Genomic DNA, 21,183 nt, shown 5'->3' with positions numbered 1-21,183 from the left:
TCACCTCAGGTTATGATCTCGGCGTCCTGGGATCCAGCCCCGCATCGGGCTCTCTGCTCAGTGGGGAGCCTGCTTCCCTCTCCCTCTGCCTGCCTTTCTGCCTACTTGTGATCTCTCAGTCAAATAAATAAAATCTTTAAAAATAAATAAATAAAATCTTTAAAAAAAAAAACCCTGAAAGATGTAATTTTACCAACAAAAAGTACACCAAACTACATCCAACATGTAGCTTTATTTATATTTTTGACTTGGACTTATAACTGAATTGCCTTTAAAAAAAAAAAAATCTATCTACTTGGGAAAACTTCTCCATCTCAAAAATCTCAGAACTATTCACCTTCCAAATATGCCAGTACTTCCTCTTCCAAACATGGGGAAACCAATCTCTACTCTGAGAAGTTACTTAACATCAGCTCCTTTGGCAGAACTCATTTTTGTTTGCTCGTTTAAGAGGACAGCAAAATTGTGCATCTTTGTAAAAGTTTTTCCTCTGTAACTTTTTTTAAGATTTTATTTATTTGAGAGAGAGAGAGAGAGCACAAGCAGGGGAAGCAGCAGAGGGACAGGGAGAAGCAGGCTCCCTCAGTAGGGAGCCTGGGATCATGACCTGAGCTGAAGGCAGCTGATTTAACCAACTGAGCCACCCCGGCGCCCCTCTGTAACTTTTTTCTGTCAAAACTGTATCCACTAGGAGATATGACTATGTCCTGAACACATGACTGAGTCCTGGCAAGTGGGGTCTAGGAACTGAGTAGGCCATGCTAGATGGTCCATTCTATTAACCGGCTCCTCCCTGTCTACTTTCAGGCCCAGCACCAGCACTCCCTCATCCCAGCCTAACACTTTATTTGATACGCAGACTTCCTGGACATCTTCCAAATAATTATAAAACAACACCAACTTTGTTCCCATATAATTCCTAAAACTTGCCTTTTTTAAAATATTTGACAGAGAGAGAAAGAAAGAGAGGCAGGCAGAGGGAGAGGGAGCAGGCTCCCCGGTGAACAAAGTCCAACTTGATTCCAGGACCCTGGGATCATGACCTGAGCCCAAGGCAGGTGCTTAACCAACTGAGCCACCCAGGTGCCCCTAAAACTTGCCTTTAAAAAAAATTTTTTTTTTACTTATTAATTTTTTTTAGTAATCTCCATACCCAATGTGGGTCTCAAACTCATTATCTTGAGATCAAGAATCACATGTTCTTCCAACTGAGCCAGCCTGGTGCCCCTAAAACTTTTTTTTAACTCTGACAACTTATATAGTCTTTCTTTTAAAACATCCATATAATATTCTGTTGAATGTATGTATGTAAATCGTTCTCTAAAAACATTTCATCAGTTTTCAGTTGCTTTTACAAATAGTATTTAACTGAACATTCATATTTGTAGTTCTTTAACTACATGTGTTTCCACAAAATAGATTCTTCAAAACAGAGCTGCTAGTTGAAAGGCATACGCATTTTCATTTTGATAGCCGTTATCAAACTGCTTTCCAAAAAAGCTATTCCAGTGCTCACACCCATGAACAGTCTGTGAGAACGATGGGCCTCACTTGTCAACCAGGACAGTTTAAGCCAGTAAGACTTAGGGACATATCTACACCAAGAAGTACAGCGTGTACATTTCTATGTCCACGTGGTCAAGTTCAAATGCCTACATTTGACTACCATTTAAAAGAACTTTAGTTACGGGGCGCCTGGGTGGCTCAGTGGGTTAAGCCGCTGCCTTCGGCTCAGGTCATGATCTCAGGGTCCTGGGATCGAGTCCCGCATCGGGCTCTCTGCTCAGCAGGGAGCCTGCTTCCCTCTCTCTCTCTCTCTGCCTGCCTTTCTGTCTACTTGTGATCTCTCTCTCTCTCTCTCTGTCAAATAAATAAATAAATAAAATCTTAAAAAAAAAAAATTTTAAAACTTTAAAAAAAAGAACTTTAGTTACCATAGGCCAAATGATCTAACCTGATACTTCTAAATTTCTCAATCATCGGGGGATGACAGAACGTTTTCTAGTGCTCACAGACGTGCTTGTTCACAGACGAGGCGGGTGCTGGTCACGGAGCACGGCCGCAGCCTGTACGGATATAGCTGTGGCGCTACGACCAGCCCCACGCACCCGGTGTCCTGCTATCCATGCCTTCGTGCAACCCCTTGTCCACACTGAGCCTGGGCTGGCTTGGGACTCACTTTAACAGAAAGAACACATCAGAGGTGATCTGGCCGGTTCCAGGCTTAGTTAGGCCTTCAAAAGGTCTGACAACCTCTGCTTGTGTGCTCTGGGAAATGAGCTGCCCCATAGGAAGTCCAGCTATGCTGGGAAGAGAATGGCTGTGGGGAGAATTCTGACAGGGCCCGGATACTACCTGGGGATAACCAAGGAGCCCAACCAACAGTGAGAACTGGACCCCAAATGGTAACTCAGGGGCCATCTAGCCAGCCCTGGCCATCTGAGCCACCCTCACTGAGTAAGAGGCCATCCTGGAGCCAGTCCCCGTGGACACCACATGCAGGGCAGAATGTCTCCCTGCTGTTCTCCATCTGAGTTACTGACCCACAGAATTGTGAGAAAAAATAAAATGGTGGTGTTTTTTAAAGCCACTCAATTCTGCAGAAGCCTATTTTGTAGCAATAAGTGACACGACCTAAATACTTCAGTGTTTTGCTGTACAGCCATTCTAGAGCCTTGAAACAATTCTCAGGTGTGAGAACATAGAGGTATTTACCTAACATATTCTTTTTTATTTTCCTCAGTAACAGGGATACTCTTGCCGTTCGGTTTAAGTTCATGCTGAATGATCTCACCATATGCATTATGTTCGACACAGAAAGTGTGGTCCAAAACACCTGTGATATCATTCTCACTAGGAAGGAAAAGAGAGAAAGATATTTAACTGGAAAATCGAAAATACGGATCCTACAGATGTCTTACCTGGTAAGACAGATAAAACTAAGACAGTTCTATGACACAACAAATGTAAGATCAGATTCCTTTTGCTAGTCCTTATGCCACCATACCTCCTAGTTCTTGGGCAGAAAGGTCAAAGGGCTTTCACCTTCATAAACACAGGAAACATTTCACTTTCTGAGTAATGACAAAGGCCCTTGGCCAAATCTGGGCTTTACACAGGGAAAAACTTCAATTATGTTTGGCTTTTAGGTAAGACACTCTATTTGAATCTGGGGACCCCCACGCAACCAAACGCCTGAGTGTCCCATGAGAAAGCTACTTGTGTATTTGGTAAAAATAAGTATGGCCTATGTATATTCATAAACAACCTCTGACAAAATAGAACTGATTCTTACAGATACCCTTTCCAAAATGTGGTTTCTACAATCACTACTTCGGCAGGAATCTGCTGTTCTCACACATGCAGGATTGGAATAGCACCTACTGGAATAATACCATGCTGAGGAAATCACTACATGTGGTACTTTTAAAAACAGAATATACTAGATTTTTTTCTTTTCCTTTTTAAAGTAGTAGCACTAACTTTCAGGAATCTGAAATATACGGGAAAGCAGCAGAAAGAGTGAAAGTTTTATGTGGTCCTAACACTTAGATAATCTCTCTCAATAGTCTCTGCGCATTAGTTTTTTGAAAAAGTACATCCGTTTTGAAACATGCACTGTTTTTAAGGCCCAGATTCTAACTATGATGAACAGATACAAGACTCAATACGTACAGGATCCACACCAAACTGTTATGAAGATCTGGATCAACTAATTCCATGTCATCCAAAGTAATTGACTTCCCGAGCAACTGCTTATAAAAAGGCAACGTGAAACCACCGTCAATATAATGTCCATGAAACACAGCCATTCCCATTATTCGTCCAACAAAGTGGAAATATGATAAATGTTCCTGAAATTGAGAAAAGTTTATATAAGTACTCAAGTCAGATACTATACAGGGAATTTTAATAAAAATTAAGCAAGAGCCATCTTTTTTATAACTGTCAATTTATACTCTACAATTTATTTAAGTGGAAAAGGCCATCATATCAAAGGTCAATAATCAATAGGGAGAGTTTCTATAGGGCATGTTCAAAATTCTCTCCATTGCTAAAATATTACACCAGAGACAAGCTTCTCCCAGAGGGTAAAGTCACTTTGTAAAAATTATCTTTAGAAATTAAGTTCAGGGGCGCCTGGGAGGCTTAGTACGTTTAGCCTTTGCCTTCGGCTCAGGTCATGATCTCATGATCTCCCTGCATCGGGCTCTCTGTTTGGCGGGGAGCCTGCTTCCTCCTCTCTCTCTGCCTGCCTCTCTGCCTACTTATGATCTCTGTCTGTCAAATAAATAAAATCTTAAAAAAAAAAAAAAAGAAAGAAAGAAAGGAAGAAAGAAAGAAAGAAAGAAAGAAAGAAAGAAAGAAAGAAAGAAAGAAAGAAAGAAAGAAATTAAGTCCAAACTTCACTCCCACTGTAGCTTCATGAAACCACTCACAGGTCCTATTCTCTTCCTCTACTTTCGTCACCTGCTGAGCCTTTACAATCCTGACTCTATCATGGAAAAAAAAAGCTTTCAATACTAAACCTCCCTATTTCCTTGACCTAACCAGAATCTGAACTTCAGAACACCACAGATTAAAGAACACAGATTTCATGTCTAACTTGGACCAGAGCCCTAATTCTGCCAGTTACTAGCCATGCATATTTGGCCAAATTACTTCACTCCTATAGGATTCACTTTCCACATGTGGAAAGATGAAGGTAATAACAGAACTCTGCGAGGAGTAAAATGTGATGATGAAGCTCATGGCACTGGACAGGCACACAGTAAACATTCAGCAAACACAAGTTATTATTAATACAATGGCAGAAATGGATTCCCCAAGCAGAGCCTTCACCTAAAACTCTTCCCTTTATAAAACTTCTCTGCAATGAACCTATCATTTCTACCATGTTTGGATATATTTGGTCTTTCATGATAAACTGTTACTGGCATTTAAAATTTTCTTTCTTCTCTAGTTAATAAGTAATCTTTTTTTTTTTTTAAGATTTTTTTTTTTTTTAATTTATTTATTTGACAGACAGAGATCACAAGTAGACGGAGAGGCAGGCAGAGAGAGAGAGAGAGAGGGAAGCAGGCTCCCTGCTGAGCAGAGAGCCCGATGCGGGCCTCGATCCCAGGACCCTGAGATCATGACCTGAGCCGAAGGCAGCGGCTTAACCCACTGAGCCACCCAGGCGCCCTAATAAGTAATCTTTAAGCTCATCTTTAAACCTCTCTTTTATCTTAAAAAAAGGTTTTTAAAAAAAAATTTTAGAAAATAGACAAGCAAAACAAAAAAATCACCCGTAATATAACACCTAGAGATAACCTCTGTCAGTATCATACCGTAGGGTCTCTCAATGTTTACATATATATGTATTTACCAAAATTGTATCATCTTATTTTGTAACTTTCTTTCCACTTAATGTATCATGAACACTTTATCCATCATTAACTACTATCCTACAGTGTCATTTTAGTGTCTATAGAGTATGCCCTTGTATGGAAAGCTAACAGACATAATATAAAAACCGATTAGTAACAGCTACTAGCTTTTGTTGAGTGCTTAATAATGCACAGTAGCGTTAACAATGTACTTCGCTATGCTAAATACTTACTGAGCAGGGTCCCACTTAATTGTCACAGTCCTTCTGAGGTTCAAATTATGCTTATTCTTATTAACAATGATAAAACTGAGGCTTAACCATTAAGCTAGTAAGTAACAGGACCAGGATATATGATCTCATGTCTTTCTAATTCCGGAACCTAAGCTCTTAACCATGAACATAATTTTGCTTCATATCATAATTTATCCAGTCCCTTGCTTACAGACAATGATGTTGTTTCCAATTAGGGCTCCTTTAAGTGATGCAGTGTGCATCCTGGAGCACAGATTACTGCATCTATCCATACCAATGTCCTTGATTTTCTAGTAACAAACTATAGAAATGATCCCTGAAAGTATAGTCTTATGTCCTTGATTTTCTAAAGGAGGACTTGCTAGGTAGCTTCTGACTCGAACAGGGACAGAGATCCTAAACTACACTGACATTTCAAATAAAAAGCATTACAGGTCCCAAGTTAATTCACCTCTTCATAACCACCAACCTTACCGGATTAACCGCAGAATCAGGATTGATCTGCAATGTATAGATATCATCTCTTGAATACTGGAAGAGGCCGTAGTAAGGATTCAACATTTCATGGGACAAGAGATACAACCACTCCCTAGAAAGCAAGATAAGATACAGGAGTTTTTTTGTTAATGAATATTTTTATTAAGATATGCTCTTAATTATTTCAGCAAGGAATTTTTTAAATAAAAGAAAATAAAGCAGCACTAACTAGTTCTATAAAATGACATTGGAAAACTCTACCATGCCCCAAAAAGCAAATTAACTCTTGTTTTGTTATACTGAAGTCACGTCTCACTCTGTTTATGGCAATTTTATGACATTTCAGTACCAGAGAGTATAAAGGTATTATCCCGAAGTGCCAATGACTCATTAGATGCTGCAGCCCAGTGGCCTGTTACCTACTTAATTACGAAGTAAGTTTCTAATCCAGGATAAACATAAAATGAAGGGAAGATTTTTTTTTCCCCAAAAACATCCGTGTGGTCTATACTATTCTGGTCCATTCCTATCATGGCCCATTTATACTGGTTTATACTGATAAATAGTATAGCAGTGATTTACTCTCACTTTTGGACAAGGTTCTGTTTTGTCATTGATGTTGTTTAGTAAGGAAATTATCCCATTTCATCATCTTTTGTGTAAACCTTAAAATACATCATAATCAAGTATGAAGTGATCAGGAACTGCAAGGCATTCGGTATAGGTAGGAACACAAGAGCAAGCCTGCATTTGGGGGGTAGGTTTCATAGTAATTGGTTTCAAGTGTACATCAGTGTTTTAAAAACCACATAATAAATAGTACTATCACCTGAAACCTAACAAATTCTTTGTTTTTCATAGTATGAAAGGTACTTGTTACTTATCTCGGTAAAACAAAATCACCAGTCTAGGACTTAAAGAGATGTGGTTCTAGTCTCAATTCCTGTCATTCTTTCACGAGGAAAGGTATCTATGTATGTTCCAATATTATGGATTAAACAGACTGAGGGGCCCCTGGGTGGCTCAACTGGTTAAGCATCTGCCTTCGGCTCAGGTCATGATCCCAGCATCCTGGGATCGAGCCCTGGCATCACATCGGGCTCCCTGCTTCTCCCTCTGTCCCTACCCCGCGCATGCTCTTGCTCACTGTCTCTCTTTCCAATAAACAAATAAAACCTTACCCAAAAAAAAGATTGAATGATGTTTTTAGGAAATGCAGTGAAACACTATTGACAAGTAGTTAAAAATGTTTCAAAGTTCTGTAAGTGATTTAGTCTAAATCAAATCACTACCGTTTATGTAATACTAGAAGAACTCGAGATTAAAAGAGTGAGGAAGGTCTCCACATAAACAATGTGCCAACACACTTAACAAGCTCACCTGACATGTCTTCTATGCTTTCTTATGCATTATTTTAAAGAAAATCAAAATATTTGTTTTGTTTTACCAAGTACTTTGTAAGCAGACCCCAGCTACTCTGGCGTTCCACTATGCAATAAAGAGCAGATAAAGCATTTCATTGCCACATAGCATTTAGTCTGCCCAAACCCTGACAATAGTGAGGTTAAGAAATAAACAACAAAAAACTGACTAGTTTCTTGACTATACATATAATTATAGCATTCAGATTCCATCAACAGATATTAACAGGTTTTCCCAAGAAGCATTCAAATCTAGTTATGAGCAAATTGTAAGAATTCCACAGAAACTCTCAAGCCCTAAGTATGATGTACATGTGATGAATTCTAAAATTCCAAACTAAAGAAATTATCCATTTACCGGTTAAAAAGGCCACAGAATAAAAATAAGCCTACAGGTGACAACCAGTAATGCGACTTGGTGGAAACACAAATTTAATTTACGCTGATTTAGATGAGGGATAGCAGAATTATTATGATGGTCCTTAGGACATTTCAGTACAGAAGCTATACTGTTTCTGCTACATCTACATAAAGTAAATTTTCACACCTATAAAGAAATGTATATTTGAAAGTAGCATAAACATCACAGCTTCCGTACTGAAACATTTTAAAGACTACTTGAAACACACACATATGTACACCCGCGCTTCTCTACTTACATGCACACACAGACATTACTTTAACAAGGTTAAAAAGCATGGCAACGGGAGCAAAGGAAAACAGCACTCAGTTTAGAATATACGTCATTAAAATCTCCAGACCGTTCCTAACAATGTAAAGCAGAGGGAATAACACATACTGAAGGAGAGAGATGGAGAGCATGCGGGGCCCGTGGGGCCCACCACTGCCCATGTAGGGGTGCAGCTAGTTTTCAGAGGCAGTCTCGCTGGGCTGGATAATCCATAGGGAGCTCTCAATTACTCTGTGGTGGCAGTCCTGCTCCAACCTCATCACGAACATATCTATTAGGAAATCCACTGTACTGCAAAAATTAGGGAATGTTACGCTAGAAAATAAATATCAGTGAGAAGGTTCACCAGAGAAGTATCTTAAACTTATAAATACAACCATACGTCATTTACTCATGAGCAAGTCTTTACCTGGCAACCCCTCCATAGTCAAGGCCTTCTTCTCCACGAAATTTTATCATTAATCGCTTCCACAGATCTTTGGGTCTCATTTTCATGACCTGCCGATAGGATTCCTGAAAAAAAAATTAATATACTATTGTTACTAGGTGCTTTAAACTTGTTATTTAAACTCTCCCTTGCATTTTACCTACAAAACATACTTTTATTGAAATAAGATGAAATTTAACAATCAAATCAATGGATAAACTCCAAGTGTTTGAAACTTCATGGAACTTATAATAGCAAGATGGATATATAGTTAAATACTACTGAAATTAATTCATTTGATAAATGTTATATTAACAGCCTAAGTACAAAACTCCGTATTTAAGTTCTATGAACCACAGCAATGACTACACAACTCACATTACAGAATTTGATAAAAGTACCAAATTTTTAAAAGTTGGTTGACCTAATTCTAGGTCACAGGCACCAACAGAAAGATGAGAAAAAGAAAGTTCCAAAGAATATTAGTAATCATTTATTTGTCATTAAACCAGCATCTTCATTTATTTTAAAATATAAAACTGACTTACAAACAAGGTTAGAACTGTCCTGAGAGAAGAAAAGTTCATCCTTTAGGAAAAACGTTATCAAATCCCCAAACATCAAACCCATGAATCTTCCAATGAGTGGGAAAACCCTGCCTTGGACCTCTGCCACTTATTACAGAACTTTGAAGGTGATAGCAGGGCTATAAAGTCCAAAAATAAAAATATATGAGGAAGGAACATTTTCAATAAATTAAGGAAGTAGTTCAAAAAGAATTAAACAAAATGACTTTTGGACTTTAGAGTCACTCATCCTTTGGAAGAATTAGAAACTAAGGGATGGATTATATTTGTGGCCTTTTAAAACTCAATAACAGGGCAGGGCCACCTGGCTGGCAATGGAGCATGTGCACCTTGATCTTGGGGTTGTGAGGTCAAGCCCCACTCCGGGTATAAAGTTTACTTTAAAAAAAAAAAAAAAGTAGGGGCGCCTGGGTGGCTCAGTGGGTTAAAGCCTCTGCGTTCAGCTCAGGTCATGATCCCAGGGTCCTAGGATCAAGGCCCACATCAGGCTCTCTGCTCTGTGGCGAGTCTGCTCCCTGCCCCACTCTCTCTCTCTCTGTCTGCCTCTCTGCCTACTTGTGATCTCTGTCAAATAAATAAATAAATAATCTTGGTTTTTTTAAGTATATATAGATATATACCTATATATAAAAATTCATTAACAAATAAGTATTTGCAATGCAGAGACCAAGCTGAACCAACAGGAATATTTCACACTCTTCATCCCATTTAAATGTTTACCTTCTAGATTAAATCTCTGATATTATTGCCTTTATTTCCCACAATTAAGAAAGAACTTAATGAAAACTCTCCCATTCGAGATAGGAATTTCAGAAAGTATTCTTAGAAAATAGCGAACACTGAAATTTAACTTTTCTCTATTTTAAGGCTTGTAAATTTACCTCAAAAATCTCTTCCCTGGAAACCTCAATGCGGCAATGACCAGCTTGAGGCTGTTGTTGGGAAAGTTCCTGCCGCAAAATTTTTAGTTTCTGAACCAGGTCTCGCTTGTACCGTGGGGCTGTCAGACACTCTGCATCATCGGGGCATAACGATACCACTTGCTGCTGCTGCTGGTCTTTCAACTGGTTCTGCCGACTAAAAGTAAACAGAAATGCTATTATTTTAAATAAAAGAGATTGCAATTATACATTTTAAAAAGAGCATCATACTAGAAAGTAAGTCTACCTGCATAATTTTCAGGACTTGTGATATTCTTGGCTTGACATTTTTGATGACAATAAACTACCTCCAAAGTTTATTTCTCAGAATCCACACGAAATTATAAAATTGAACAACAGAGTTTTCATTCAGCTTTATACAGCTGCTGAGAATAAATTTCTCAAATACCATTCTCCATTTTCTCCTGCATAGCTGACCATCACTCATTTTAAAATTCAAGCATATGCGGGACGCCTGGGTGGCTCAGTTGGTTAAGCAGCTGCCTTCGGCTCAGGTCATGATCCCAGCGTCCTGGGATCAAGTCCCACATCGGGCTCCTTGCTCATCAGGGAGCCTGCTTCTCCCTCTGCCTCTGCCTGCCATTCTGTCTGCCTGTGCTTGCTCTCTCTCCCTCTCTCTCTAACAAATAAATAAATAAATAATAAAATCTTTAAAAAAAAAAAAAATTCAAGCATATGCCAAAAACCCTGTGCCCGTTATCTAGAGTCTGTCTCTCTGGAAGAAACAGCTTGAGCCAGTGGTTTGGCAGGAGCCCCTTTTCCTCTATGCGCTACGTCTAGACCACAAGAATGTGGAAGGTCACGTGGAAGTTACTGGCACAGAGAAATGAACACATTACAAACATGTCTAAATGCCTTATAAAATGACTACCTTTCTTTTTATTGTGATAAAATATACAACACATAAAATTTACCATTTTAACCTTTTTCTAATATAGTCAGTGGCATTAAATATATTCACATTGTTGTGCTAAAGTGACTTCTACGTGTGCACACACATGGTTTGCCACAAAATACATGACAGTAACCTCCCAAGCACAGCAGAAATATACTAGTTTTAAAAGGGCACATTGACTACAAATATTTTTATTCTCGCAGCAAAAATATTGCAGGTTACACCTAAGAATTTTTTTTAAAGAACCTGATGATATAATGAACTACTTAATTCCAATAAACTATCAGGAAGTAAAAAACCCAGTAATTCACTACTGATGCCATGCAGAAAACTGAATCATTTTGTTTTGGGTTTTAGATTTTATCTATTTGACAGAGAGAGAGCCAGCAAGAGAAGGAACACAAGCAGGGGGGTGGGAGAGGGAGAGGCAGGCTTCCTGCTGAGCAGGGAGCCTGACACAAGGGGCTTGACGCCAGGACCCTGGACTCACGACCTGAGCCAAAGGCAGTCACTTAATAACTGAGCCACCCCGGGGCCCCTTCAATGAATTTCTGTGTTTTAAACCACCTGTGTGTGACACTTTGTTACAGCAGCCCCAGGAAACTAATCCAGGGGGAAGCCTGACAGGAGGAGGACTTAACAAAGAAGCACAAGGAAATTTGGGAGGATGATGGATATGTTCACTATCTATACTTTGGTGATGGTTTCACAGGTGTATAATATGTCAAAACTTAAATTGTACACTTTAAGTATGCGGTTTATTATAGGTCACCTACACTTCAATAAAGGTGATTAAGAGAGAAAAAAAAAAAGCCCTCCGGGATGGGTTCAGCTATCCTAGAGCTATTTCTGATGCACTCACAGGAAAAGCTAAAAAGCATCTACCCGGGAAAGCATCCTGTCTCTTCAAGTGTGTTCGATGTACCTTTGGTACCTACCCTTTCCTTAACACTCCAGGACAGGTTTCTACTTAAGCACAGTGGGATTAAACTACTCATGTATCAAATAAAACATGTCATACTCTTACATAAAATTTCATCCAACAAAAGCAATTTATAATTAAAGAGAACAGACATTCTATTACATTACAAAAAGCATCTTCAGTCTTTTCTTATTCAGGCTTGCAATTTAACATGTATTGTTTCAAAAACTTACTTTAAAACTAAATGCAAGTTAGCAGAGAGCCGAGGATCTGTAAACTGTGTTGTTCTGTTGTTATGGTCAACGAAATAAACTCTGCCTGTTGCAGTATTACGGATCTCCCATCCAGGAGGCAATGGACCAAGCTCTTCACAATTGATGTTGCTAAGATCCCTGCAAAAACAAATATAAAATAAAAAATACCTCATTGCTGGGCCAGGCAAGTGTAAGTGACACAAAACAATTCCATGAAGTCTGAGAAAATGTATTGTTTCAGAAACTTGAGATGTCCAGCTAGAATCTTTAATTCCCAATGGTTTAACAAACTTGCATATTCAAAACCCAATTCATAAATGGCTCAGGAACTTATCACATAATCCACATTTTTAGTAAGTTCATTCCTGGGCTTTAATGTAATACAGATTTTAAATTAATATAAAAGCAATCACAACATTTGCCAACATAAACTGTGCTTCAATACTTGTCTGACAAAATAGTTTTACAAATGTCAGTGACATAAGGAAAGAAAAAAATTTCCCTTCAATTATTACTTTCATTACTACACCGTAAGATTTGTATAAATAAATGTTCACTCCATAATAATCTTAAACTCTCCAACAAAGCAACACTGGGAATGTTACTGAATTTAGAGACCCTGAAAATATTCACAGTATGTATTTTAAAGGAAAACTGCTCCACTTTGAATTTTGAAAACTATAAAGCTAGTGAATGAAGAACATTTTTAAGACACCTAAGGAAGAATGCTATCAAGCTTACTGCTGCAATAAAAAAAGCAAAAAGACTTTTAATGGATCAAAGACCACTGTTGTTGTATTACACATTCTTAAAATACTGACAAAGATTTACAGGACCTTAACGAATAAAATAAAAGCATGTCTAATGTAAACTTAAACTGTAACAGATAATTGTAATGATTAATCTCATGTTTTAAAAGTTAAACTAGAAAAAGATTTTCCAGAAATAACCTCTTCTTGGTCATGGTGAAGCTTAATGATGGACACATCCAAGCGCCCACAGATTACTGGGACAATAATGATCTGACTTCTGCCTTTAGGTGCCCCAAGATACATGAATCTCCAGAACAACTAAAGCTTAGAAAACACACAGCTAGTCTCAAAAGAGGAGAAAGAAAAGTTCCAAGAATCCTCTTCAAATTAAAAACAAAAACAAACCACCATGGCTACAGCTGAAGCCGGAGCTGGTGGCAGGCAGGCAGGCAGAGGGGCAGGGCTAACACAGAGTAGTTAGTTGTTAATGGGGAAACGCAGCCCCAGGCCAGCTGCAAGTTTGGAAAAGGAAATCTGGAACTTCCCCACTAGGCTGAGAACTCAATGGGAAGATGAAATGATTCTGGGAATACTTCCTGAATTCCCACTTTGGGTCCACAGAACTCCAACCAATTAAGATCAGACAAACTCTCAAAGATCACCACACGCTCCAGAAAGAAAAGTCATGACTGAGAGTTAGTGGAAACAATAAACCACAGAATTAGATCCCTAAATACAGTCAGAGATCAAACAGAAACGCTATGATATGCAATGTTAAAAAAAAAGCAGGGAGAGGGGAATAATTACAAACTATCAATGAGATATTATTAAGAATGAAGAGATGGATTTTTTAAATGGAGCTTTCAGAAAGGAAAAGCGATTACTGAAATCAAAGAATGAATAATTCTTTTGATATAATGCAGGATTTGGTTTTATATCATTTTATTTAGAATGTTTTAAATCTATAGTCATATGTGGGAGAGCTCTAAGGAATGGGTTAAAAGAGCGGAAAACTGGAATGTTTTCATGTCCCATTAGGAAATGATTAAAGAAAAATGGAATGTTATACAGCCATAAAAATACAGATCTGTACCACAAGAATACATAGGACGAAATGTAATGAATAACAAGGCATTAATCACTGTTTTAAAGAGAAATACAAAAGATGGCAAAATGGGACTTCACAGATAATTCTAAGTTTACCGGACATCTTACAAAATTAATGTGTCTGACTATTTTATAAATGTCTTTGAACAGTGATGCTATCTTAATATAATCTAAATATTCATGGTCTGCTTTGACAGAAGATCCTCCACACAAAGGCACCTTTACTTCAAGGATCCTCCAAAACAAAAGATACTATACACATTTTTACAGGAACAATTCGGAACACAGAGACTAAAGGAAAATAATCCAGACTTTAAAATTAAAGTCATTATTCAATACTCAACATAAAATAGTCTTAAACCTTTGGGGCACCTGGGTGGCTCAGTGGGTTAGGACTCTGCCTTCGGCTCAGGTCATGATCTCAGGGTTCTGGGATCGAGCCCCGCATCGGGCTCTCTGCTCAGCAGGGAGCATGCTTCCTCCTCTCTCTCTCTGCCTGCCTCTCTGCCTACTTGTGATCTCTCTCTGTCAAATAAATAAATAAAATCTTTAAAAAAAAAATAGTCTTAAACCTTTATTGAAACCCTTTACTCATGAATGAAAAACTGACATGTTTCCTTAGGAATAACCAATGGTGATGCCAAAATCTCTCCCAATTTCAACTTCTGATGCCAGTTTAGATACTATTCTTTCAACAGATCACTCAAGATCAACTTTCTCACTATTGTAAATCACTTGGTTTTTTTTTTAAAAAATCGTTTTCTATTTCCCGCCAATGGTTTTAAATTATTTTACAGAAAAGGTCATTATTGACCTACAATTTGATAAACAGAATCCAAAATACTTCTCTTCCTAATTTACACTAAAAGTTATTTTTCAGTGAGCTTATTAATAAACAAAAAATTTCCTCCCCACTGCTTTTTAAACAGTTTACATTATCAAGAAATGGCAACCCTGGTACAATAATGAATGATCCGCACGTTCCTTGGCTGCCACCCTCAAAAATTTTAATTAAGCTGTATCACAAAGTAAAACATTTACATTATAATAGCTTCATTTATAAATATCAGTTAGCCCTTGAATAATCCAAGCTTAAAGTGCGTAGGTCCACTTATATGCAGATTTTTTACAGAACAGTACTTAACTATAAATGTGTTTACCATTCCTAAGGGTTTCCTTAACCTTTTTTCTGTAGCTTAGTTTACTGTGAGAACACATATGTGATAAATATACAACGTATGTGTTAATCAACCGTTTATGTTATCGGTCGGGCTTATAGTCAACAGTGGGCTCTTAGCAAAGTTTTGGGGGAGTCAAAAGTTACACAGATAATCGACTGTGCGGGTGGTCGGTGCCCCAAACCCTGCATTGTTCAAGGGTCAACTGTAAGTAGAGTATCAAAGCAATCCGAGATCACCTAGTCACATCTGGTTTTGATTCAAATGCAAGACTCTTGACAAGTAGAGCTCTGAGTATAAGCTTGAGGCAGAAGATCTCTTCACCACCACCACTCCCGTCTTTTTTTTTTTTTTTTTTTTTTTTGAGAAGAATGGTGCATTTAGAATATAAAATATCTTCGTCTCACAAAGGTTTACATCCAGTTTACCAAGTTAAGATTAAGAATTTAAAGCTCACCCTTTTTTTAGCTTCAACTGAACTTGAATATTTGCTCTGTTTAATAACTCAAAAGAGCTAAACAGTGTTTGAAAAACTTACTTGATATTAAAATGCATCAAAAATTATGTTAAATAACTAAATCGATTTATGTGTCATTCCATCTTCTTCAAGTTAAAAGACAGCTGACATTTGGGTTAGTAAATGCATTGGTTTGGGTCACTGCCCTAAGGACCTGGGATGGAGCCCCACATCAGGTTTCCTGCTTAGCAGGAAGTCTGCTTCTCTCTCCCTCTCCCCCTGCTTGTGTTCCCTCTCACTGTGTCTTTCTCTGTCAAATAAATAAATAAAAATATTTAAAAATAAATAAATAAACAGATAGATAAGGTACAAGTATTGGTATTTAAAAGAAATTTAGGGGCACCTGGGTGGCTCAGTGGGTTAAAGCCTCTGCCTTCGGCTCAGGTCATGATCCCAAGGTTCTGGGATCGAGCCCCACATTGGCTCTCTGCTCAGCAGGGAGCCTGCTTCCCTTCCTCTCTCTCTGCCTGCCTCTCTGCCTACTTGTGATCTCTGTCCATCAAATAAATAAATAAAATCTTAAAAAAAAAATAAAAATAAAGATACAAAAATAAATTTAATTCATAAAGACACCACAATCAAGTGATGTTTATTACAAGGCTATAAGACTGATTCAGTATTTGAAAACTGATTAATGTAATATCATATTAATGGAATAAAAGAGAAAAATCACATGACAGTACTACTTGATACAAAAAAAGGTGGCAAAATAAATAAATAAATAAATTTTAATTAGGTCATTTCTTTTTATACTAAAATGAAACTTTATTGAGGAATACATAAAAATACATAAAAAACACTGAATTCTCTCACATTAGGTTAAAATAAATAAATCTTTTTTTAAAAAAGCCTAGCCAAAAATTAAAATATCTATTTATTATCCTTAAAAAAAGTTGGGGAGGGGAATGTATATTTTGCAACATTTTTTATGCTCTTCTCTGGGTCAATTTTCAAATTCCTAAAGGACCCATGTTTTCACCCTGATTTTTTTTTTTCTTAAAGGTGAGAGGATAGAAGGGCTGGGGGCTGGTTGGGGGCAGGACACCGGGGTGACACTGCAGAGAAACAGGAAGGCCCTTCTACTAAATGTCAACTGAAATGACTGTCACAAAGAACCTAACTTTTACATAAACCATGTTCAGTTGAAGATTAAACAATCAAAGAAATCCTAAGTAAAACAGGTATCTAGTGGTATGAAGAGCATATGGATATGTTCTTACCTAGGCACTCTTGGATCATGCCATGTGCTCACACCAGTCTGAGTGTGTAAGAAATACACCTGACCTTGTTGTGTTGTCCTCTGTTCTGTAAAATTAAGAAACACTAATAATAAAAACATATTCAGAATGTTCAAATCAAAGACAGCTACAGACACTAGGATATTCCATCAATAGTTAAATTCTCCAAATTACCAATCTACTCTATTACCAAAAAATGTTTTATAAATCATTCTTTTTCAACTCAATACATTCTCTCCTGGAAACAATCTTATAAATGGTGATGAGGGCAAGAGGCCACCTATCTGAAAGCCAACAACACTTACAATGTGGCTTAAATACTAAACACGTTGCTATGGAAAAGAGAAAACAAGATTGTAGCAGTACCAATATTTCAACAAAACAAACACGAAGAAATGATCTCTTGTTTGCCTTAAAGTGGAGCCTGAGGGGAATAAAAGAAAGCTCAGAGGAAGAGGCCAGCCAACTGTGGGGGGTTCTCCAAGGACTTGCAAAAACTGTCAAAGGGTTTGCAGGCCGGTAATGCTTGTTTATTACGCCTAATTTCATAACAAAACTTAAGTTTTTTTCTTGAGAGAGGTGTTTCCTCAAGACTACCATTTAAACGCAAACAAAGGAAAAAGAGACAGAATGAGCCATTTTAAAGGGGGAGACACTCTATAGTCAAAACCGGACAAAGATGCAAAAATAAGCAAGTTAGAAAGAGGAAGACCAGAGAACAAGCATGCGTTCTGGGGAGAAAAAGTCGAAGTCAAAATTAACTCCAAGGCCCTGGGAAGAGAGTAAGGAAGCCAGGACAAAAGGGAAGGAATCTGTGGAAAAGTTTCTTCAACAGTGGTTTTTAGTCTTAATTGTGTTTTTAAGCAATAGAAGAACCACTTATCTTTAAACAAAATCTAATGAAAAATTCCAACATGTAAAACAACTATTGCTAATATGTATTAGTATACACTTGTTTAGGCACCTACAATACAGTCAATTTAAACTTTAAGCTTCTTAAAATCATAAACACGAAAATGTTTAAAACTGGTGACAGATGAAAGCTGAGATACTTTCAGCCTTGGTACCCGCTTTACTCCTAGGTTTTGGTTGTACAAAATTTCTTTTTAATCCAAATCACGTAATATTGTAAAATATAACCACCCCCACTCCGAACTGCTTGCCTTATAACCTCAATTAAAGAGAAATGACAGAAAATACTTCACTCTAAGGTCTGAACATTAATAGTAACAGGCAAAGTTTACTAAGTGCTTTCTGTGCTGGAAACTGTCAGCCACTTCACATGAAACCATCACTTGGAATCATCACTAATTTCCCCATTTTATGGAAGATAAAACTGAGGCTCAGAGAAATTAAATACTGTGCCCAATGCCACACATCTAATGTGCAGCAAAGCCAGGATATAACCCAGGTCTGTCTGTCTCTCAAGGCCGCACTCTCATCACTGTGCTACTCAGGTTAACCTGCACAGCACAGCACAGTTAATGGACAAATTGGTTTCTTTTCTTTTCTTTTTTTTTTAATTAAAGAGTTAAAACATATTTAAAAAAATAAAGCTAGAATCATGCACTTGCAGAACAGGTTAAAACATACTGTAGAGGAAAAACAATTCAGGTTAGATCAGGCGATTCCCAGTGTTGGTCATTAGGTGTCACCATAAGCCCAGATATGGTTTATCTACAGGCTGCTGGGAGGGTAAGGCTGTAATTATTTCGGCTAACTTTTAGCAAGAAAGAAGAGAGCTGAGTTAATAGTATCTACAAGAGTATTCACAGGTTGTGATTTAGAAAGTTCTGTACCAACTAGAAGACTCAAGTCCTCTTCCACATGAAATTCTACAATTTAGAAAATTATATAAGATTATAATAATTTTACACAAACATAAAAGTGACTAAATCATTTACAACAATAACCCAAATCATGCAGATAATCCAAAATTATAGACAATACGAAGATATAAATAACTTAAAGCGTATTTCTGATGGCACTTCTAAATATGTAGGTCTAGAAAATTGCGTCGCAGGTCTGACTTCAGATTACTGTTATCTGTAACAACAATACCACCTTACCTTTACAGACTGCCCATTTGCAAGTAACCTCACATTGTTACATATGCTTTTCCGGATACCTCTGAGACAAGGAGAGGCATCATTCATCTCATTTCATTATCAAAGAGCAAAAGGACTGAGGTTAAACAACTAGCCCAAGTCAAACTGCCGGTTAGGTAGACTTCTACCACTTCAAAGACTTTTCAGATTGGGAGATTTTACACATCCATTTTCATGTAGAATCCCTAAACCCAGATTAATAACTTCTTTAAAGCTGATTTTCTGGCTTTCTCAGCAAGCTGAAATCAGTAAGCCACACTTTGTTTTTCCTCTGCTAGTCATACCATAGCCTTCTGGTAGGTCTGGAGGAGTATGTAAATGTGTCCTGCTCATGTAATTTCTATGTCGCTGTGACCGGACTCTCCTCTCAGCCAGTCTGGGATCTGAAGACTGTCCACATGTTGCACCATTTGTTCCACTAATTGGAGTGTTCTCATCAACAAAGCAGCTAAGAGGTCTGCCAGGACTTGAATATTCAGATGCTGGTCTATTGAAAAGTAATAGGGATAAAAAGTTACTCAACTGAGATATCAAAGGTAGAGTTCTCTAGACAATGTCTGTACTGCAGGAATAATCACAAGGAAATGGAATATCAACCCAAATATAATGATTTCAAGAACTGAATAAAAGCAAGCGTGACGCCTCTAAACACCGAACAAACTCATGTCACAGGTACACTGTCAGTTATGGATTTAAGTCATTTTAAACTGATTTTAATTACATTTTATATGAAATCCACATATATCTGTAGATGTGAGAACTACCTGACTTAGCCTCAGCCTACCTCTCGGACCTGACTTCCCATCTTTCTCCCACTCCACTCTGGCCATACTGACATTCCTCCTATTCCTTGAATTTGCCAAGACTGTTTTACCTTTAGGGCTAGAAGGGAGTTCTCCCTCCCATCCAGAATGCCCTTTTCTCCTACTCTCCCTAGGCCAGGCTCCTTTTTGTCATTTAAATCATAGTTTAAGCTTGAATGTCTGAGAGGTCCTTCCTGACCTTCAATTCTAAGGCAGTCACCCAGGCTTTTTTTTTTTTTTTTTTTAAATTTATTTGACAGATCACAAGTAGGCAAAGAGGCAGGCAGAGAGAGAGAGGAGGAGGAGGCAGGCTCCCTGCCGAGCAGAGAGCCCGATGTGGGACTCAATCCCAGGACACGGGGATCATGACCTGAGCCGAAGGCAGAGGCTTTAACCACTGAGCCACCCAGGCGCCCCACCCAGGCACCCCACCCAGGCGCCCCACCCAGGCGCCCCACCCAGGCTTTTGATAAGTACCTCACCTTACTTTCTCAGCACAGCAATTATTTGATCATTTTTTATCTGCATCCTTGTTTTCCCTTACTAGTATGTTTCTTTATTGAGAGAAGAAAGTTCACCTAGTTTGTTTCCCACTATATATATCCCCTACAGCGCTTGGCATATATAAGAGTATCTCAGTAAATATTTATTGAATGAATAAAGACAACGGTGTCTCTTCAAAGAAGTTCCGGTATACTGATAGGTCATCAAAAATATAAAAGGATAATCAAGAGTTAATTTTTAAACTAACATTTACAGCCACAATCAACTTTATACCCGTGGAAATTAAAGTCAGTTTCATCAGTTAAATGAGTTAGAAGGAAATGGGACTTCACTAAAGCACTGACAAAAGTACACATTCATTTACGCTCAGATACAGTAAAAATGGGTTCACTTCAATATATCATTGGCAGTTTAATACTAGAAATACAACTCTCAAACAAGCATTTTTTATTTATTTATTTATTTATTTTTTAAAAGATTTTATTTATTTATTTGACAGAGACAGATCACAAGTAGATGGAGAGGCAGGCAGAGAGAGAGAGAGAGAGGGAAGCAGGATCTCCGCTTAGCAGAGAGCCCGATGCGGGACTCGATCCCAGGACCCTGAGATCATGACCTGAGCCGAAGGCAGTGGCTTAACCCACTGAGCCACCCAGGCGCCCATCAAACAAGCATTTTTTAAAATGGCAACATGAGCTAAGCTTTTACCTGAGAATTGTAAGGTAAGAGGGAAAC

General features: G+C 38.0%; 1 protein-coding gene and 1 pseudogene across 1 annotated transcript in view; both read right to left on the bottom strand.

The window, feature by feature from the left end:
- The window catches only part of SMURF2 (SMAD specific E3 ubiquitin protein ligase 2), a 119,492-nt gene that overhangs the window by 6,302 nt on the left and 92,007 nt on the right, over nt 1–21,183 (bottom strand). The window contains exons 8-15 of the mRNA XM_047707159.1: nt 19,426–19,628; nt 17,016–17,100; nt 12,221–12,379; nt 10,111–10,306; nt 8,625–8,728; nt 6,101–6,215; nt 3,676–3,854; nt 2,716–2,853 (exon numbers count right to left, since the gene is read on the bottom strand). Of these exons, the coding sequence (XP_047563115.1) occupies nt 2,716–2,853; nt 3,676–3,854; nt 6,101–6,215; nt 8,625–8,728; nt 10,111–10,306; nt 12,221–12,379; nt 17,016–17,100; nt 19,426–19,628 (1,179 nt within the window). The remainder of the gene's footprint in view (nt 1–2,715; nt 2,854–3,675; nt 3,855–6,100; nt 6,216–8,624; nt 8,729–10,110; nt 10,307–12,220; nt 12,380–17,015; nt 17,101–19,425; nt 19,629–21,183) is intronic.
- LOC125088300 (uncharacterized) lies at nt 5,869–5,958 on the bottom strand (annotated as a pseudogene).

Source organism: Lutra lutra, chromosome 16 (assembly GCF_902655055.1).
Source record: "Lutra lutra chromosome 16, mLutLut1.2, whole genome shotgun sequence".
NCBI lineage: Eukaryota > Metazoa > Chordata > Mammalia > Carnivora > Mustelidae > Lutra > Lutra lutra.
The sequence above is the reverse complement of the archived record's forward strand: the minus strand, read 5'-3'. Positions and strand labels throughout refer to the sequence as shown.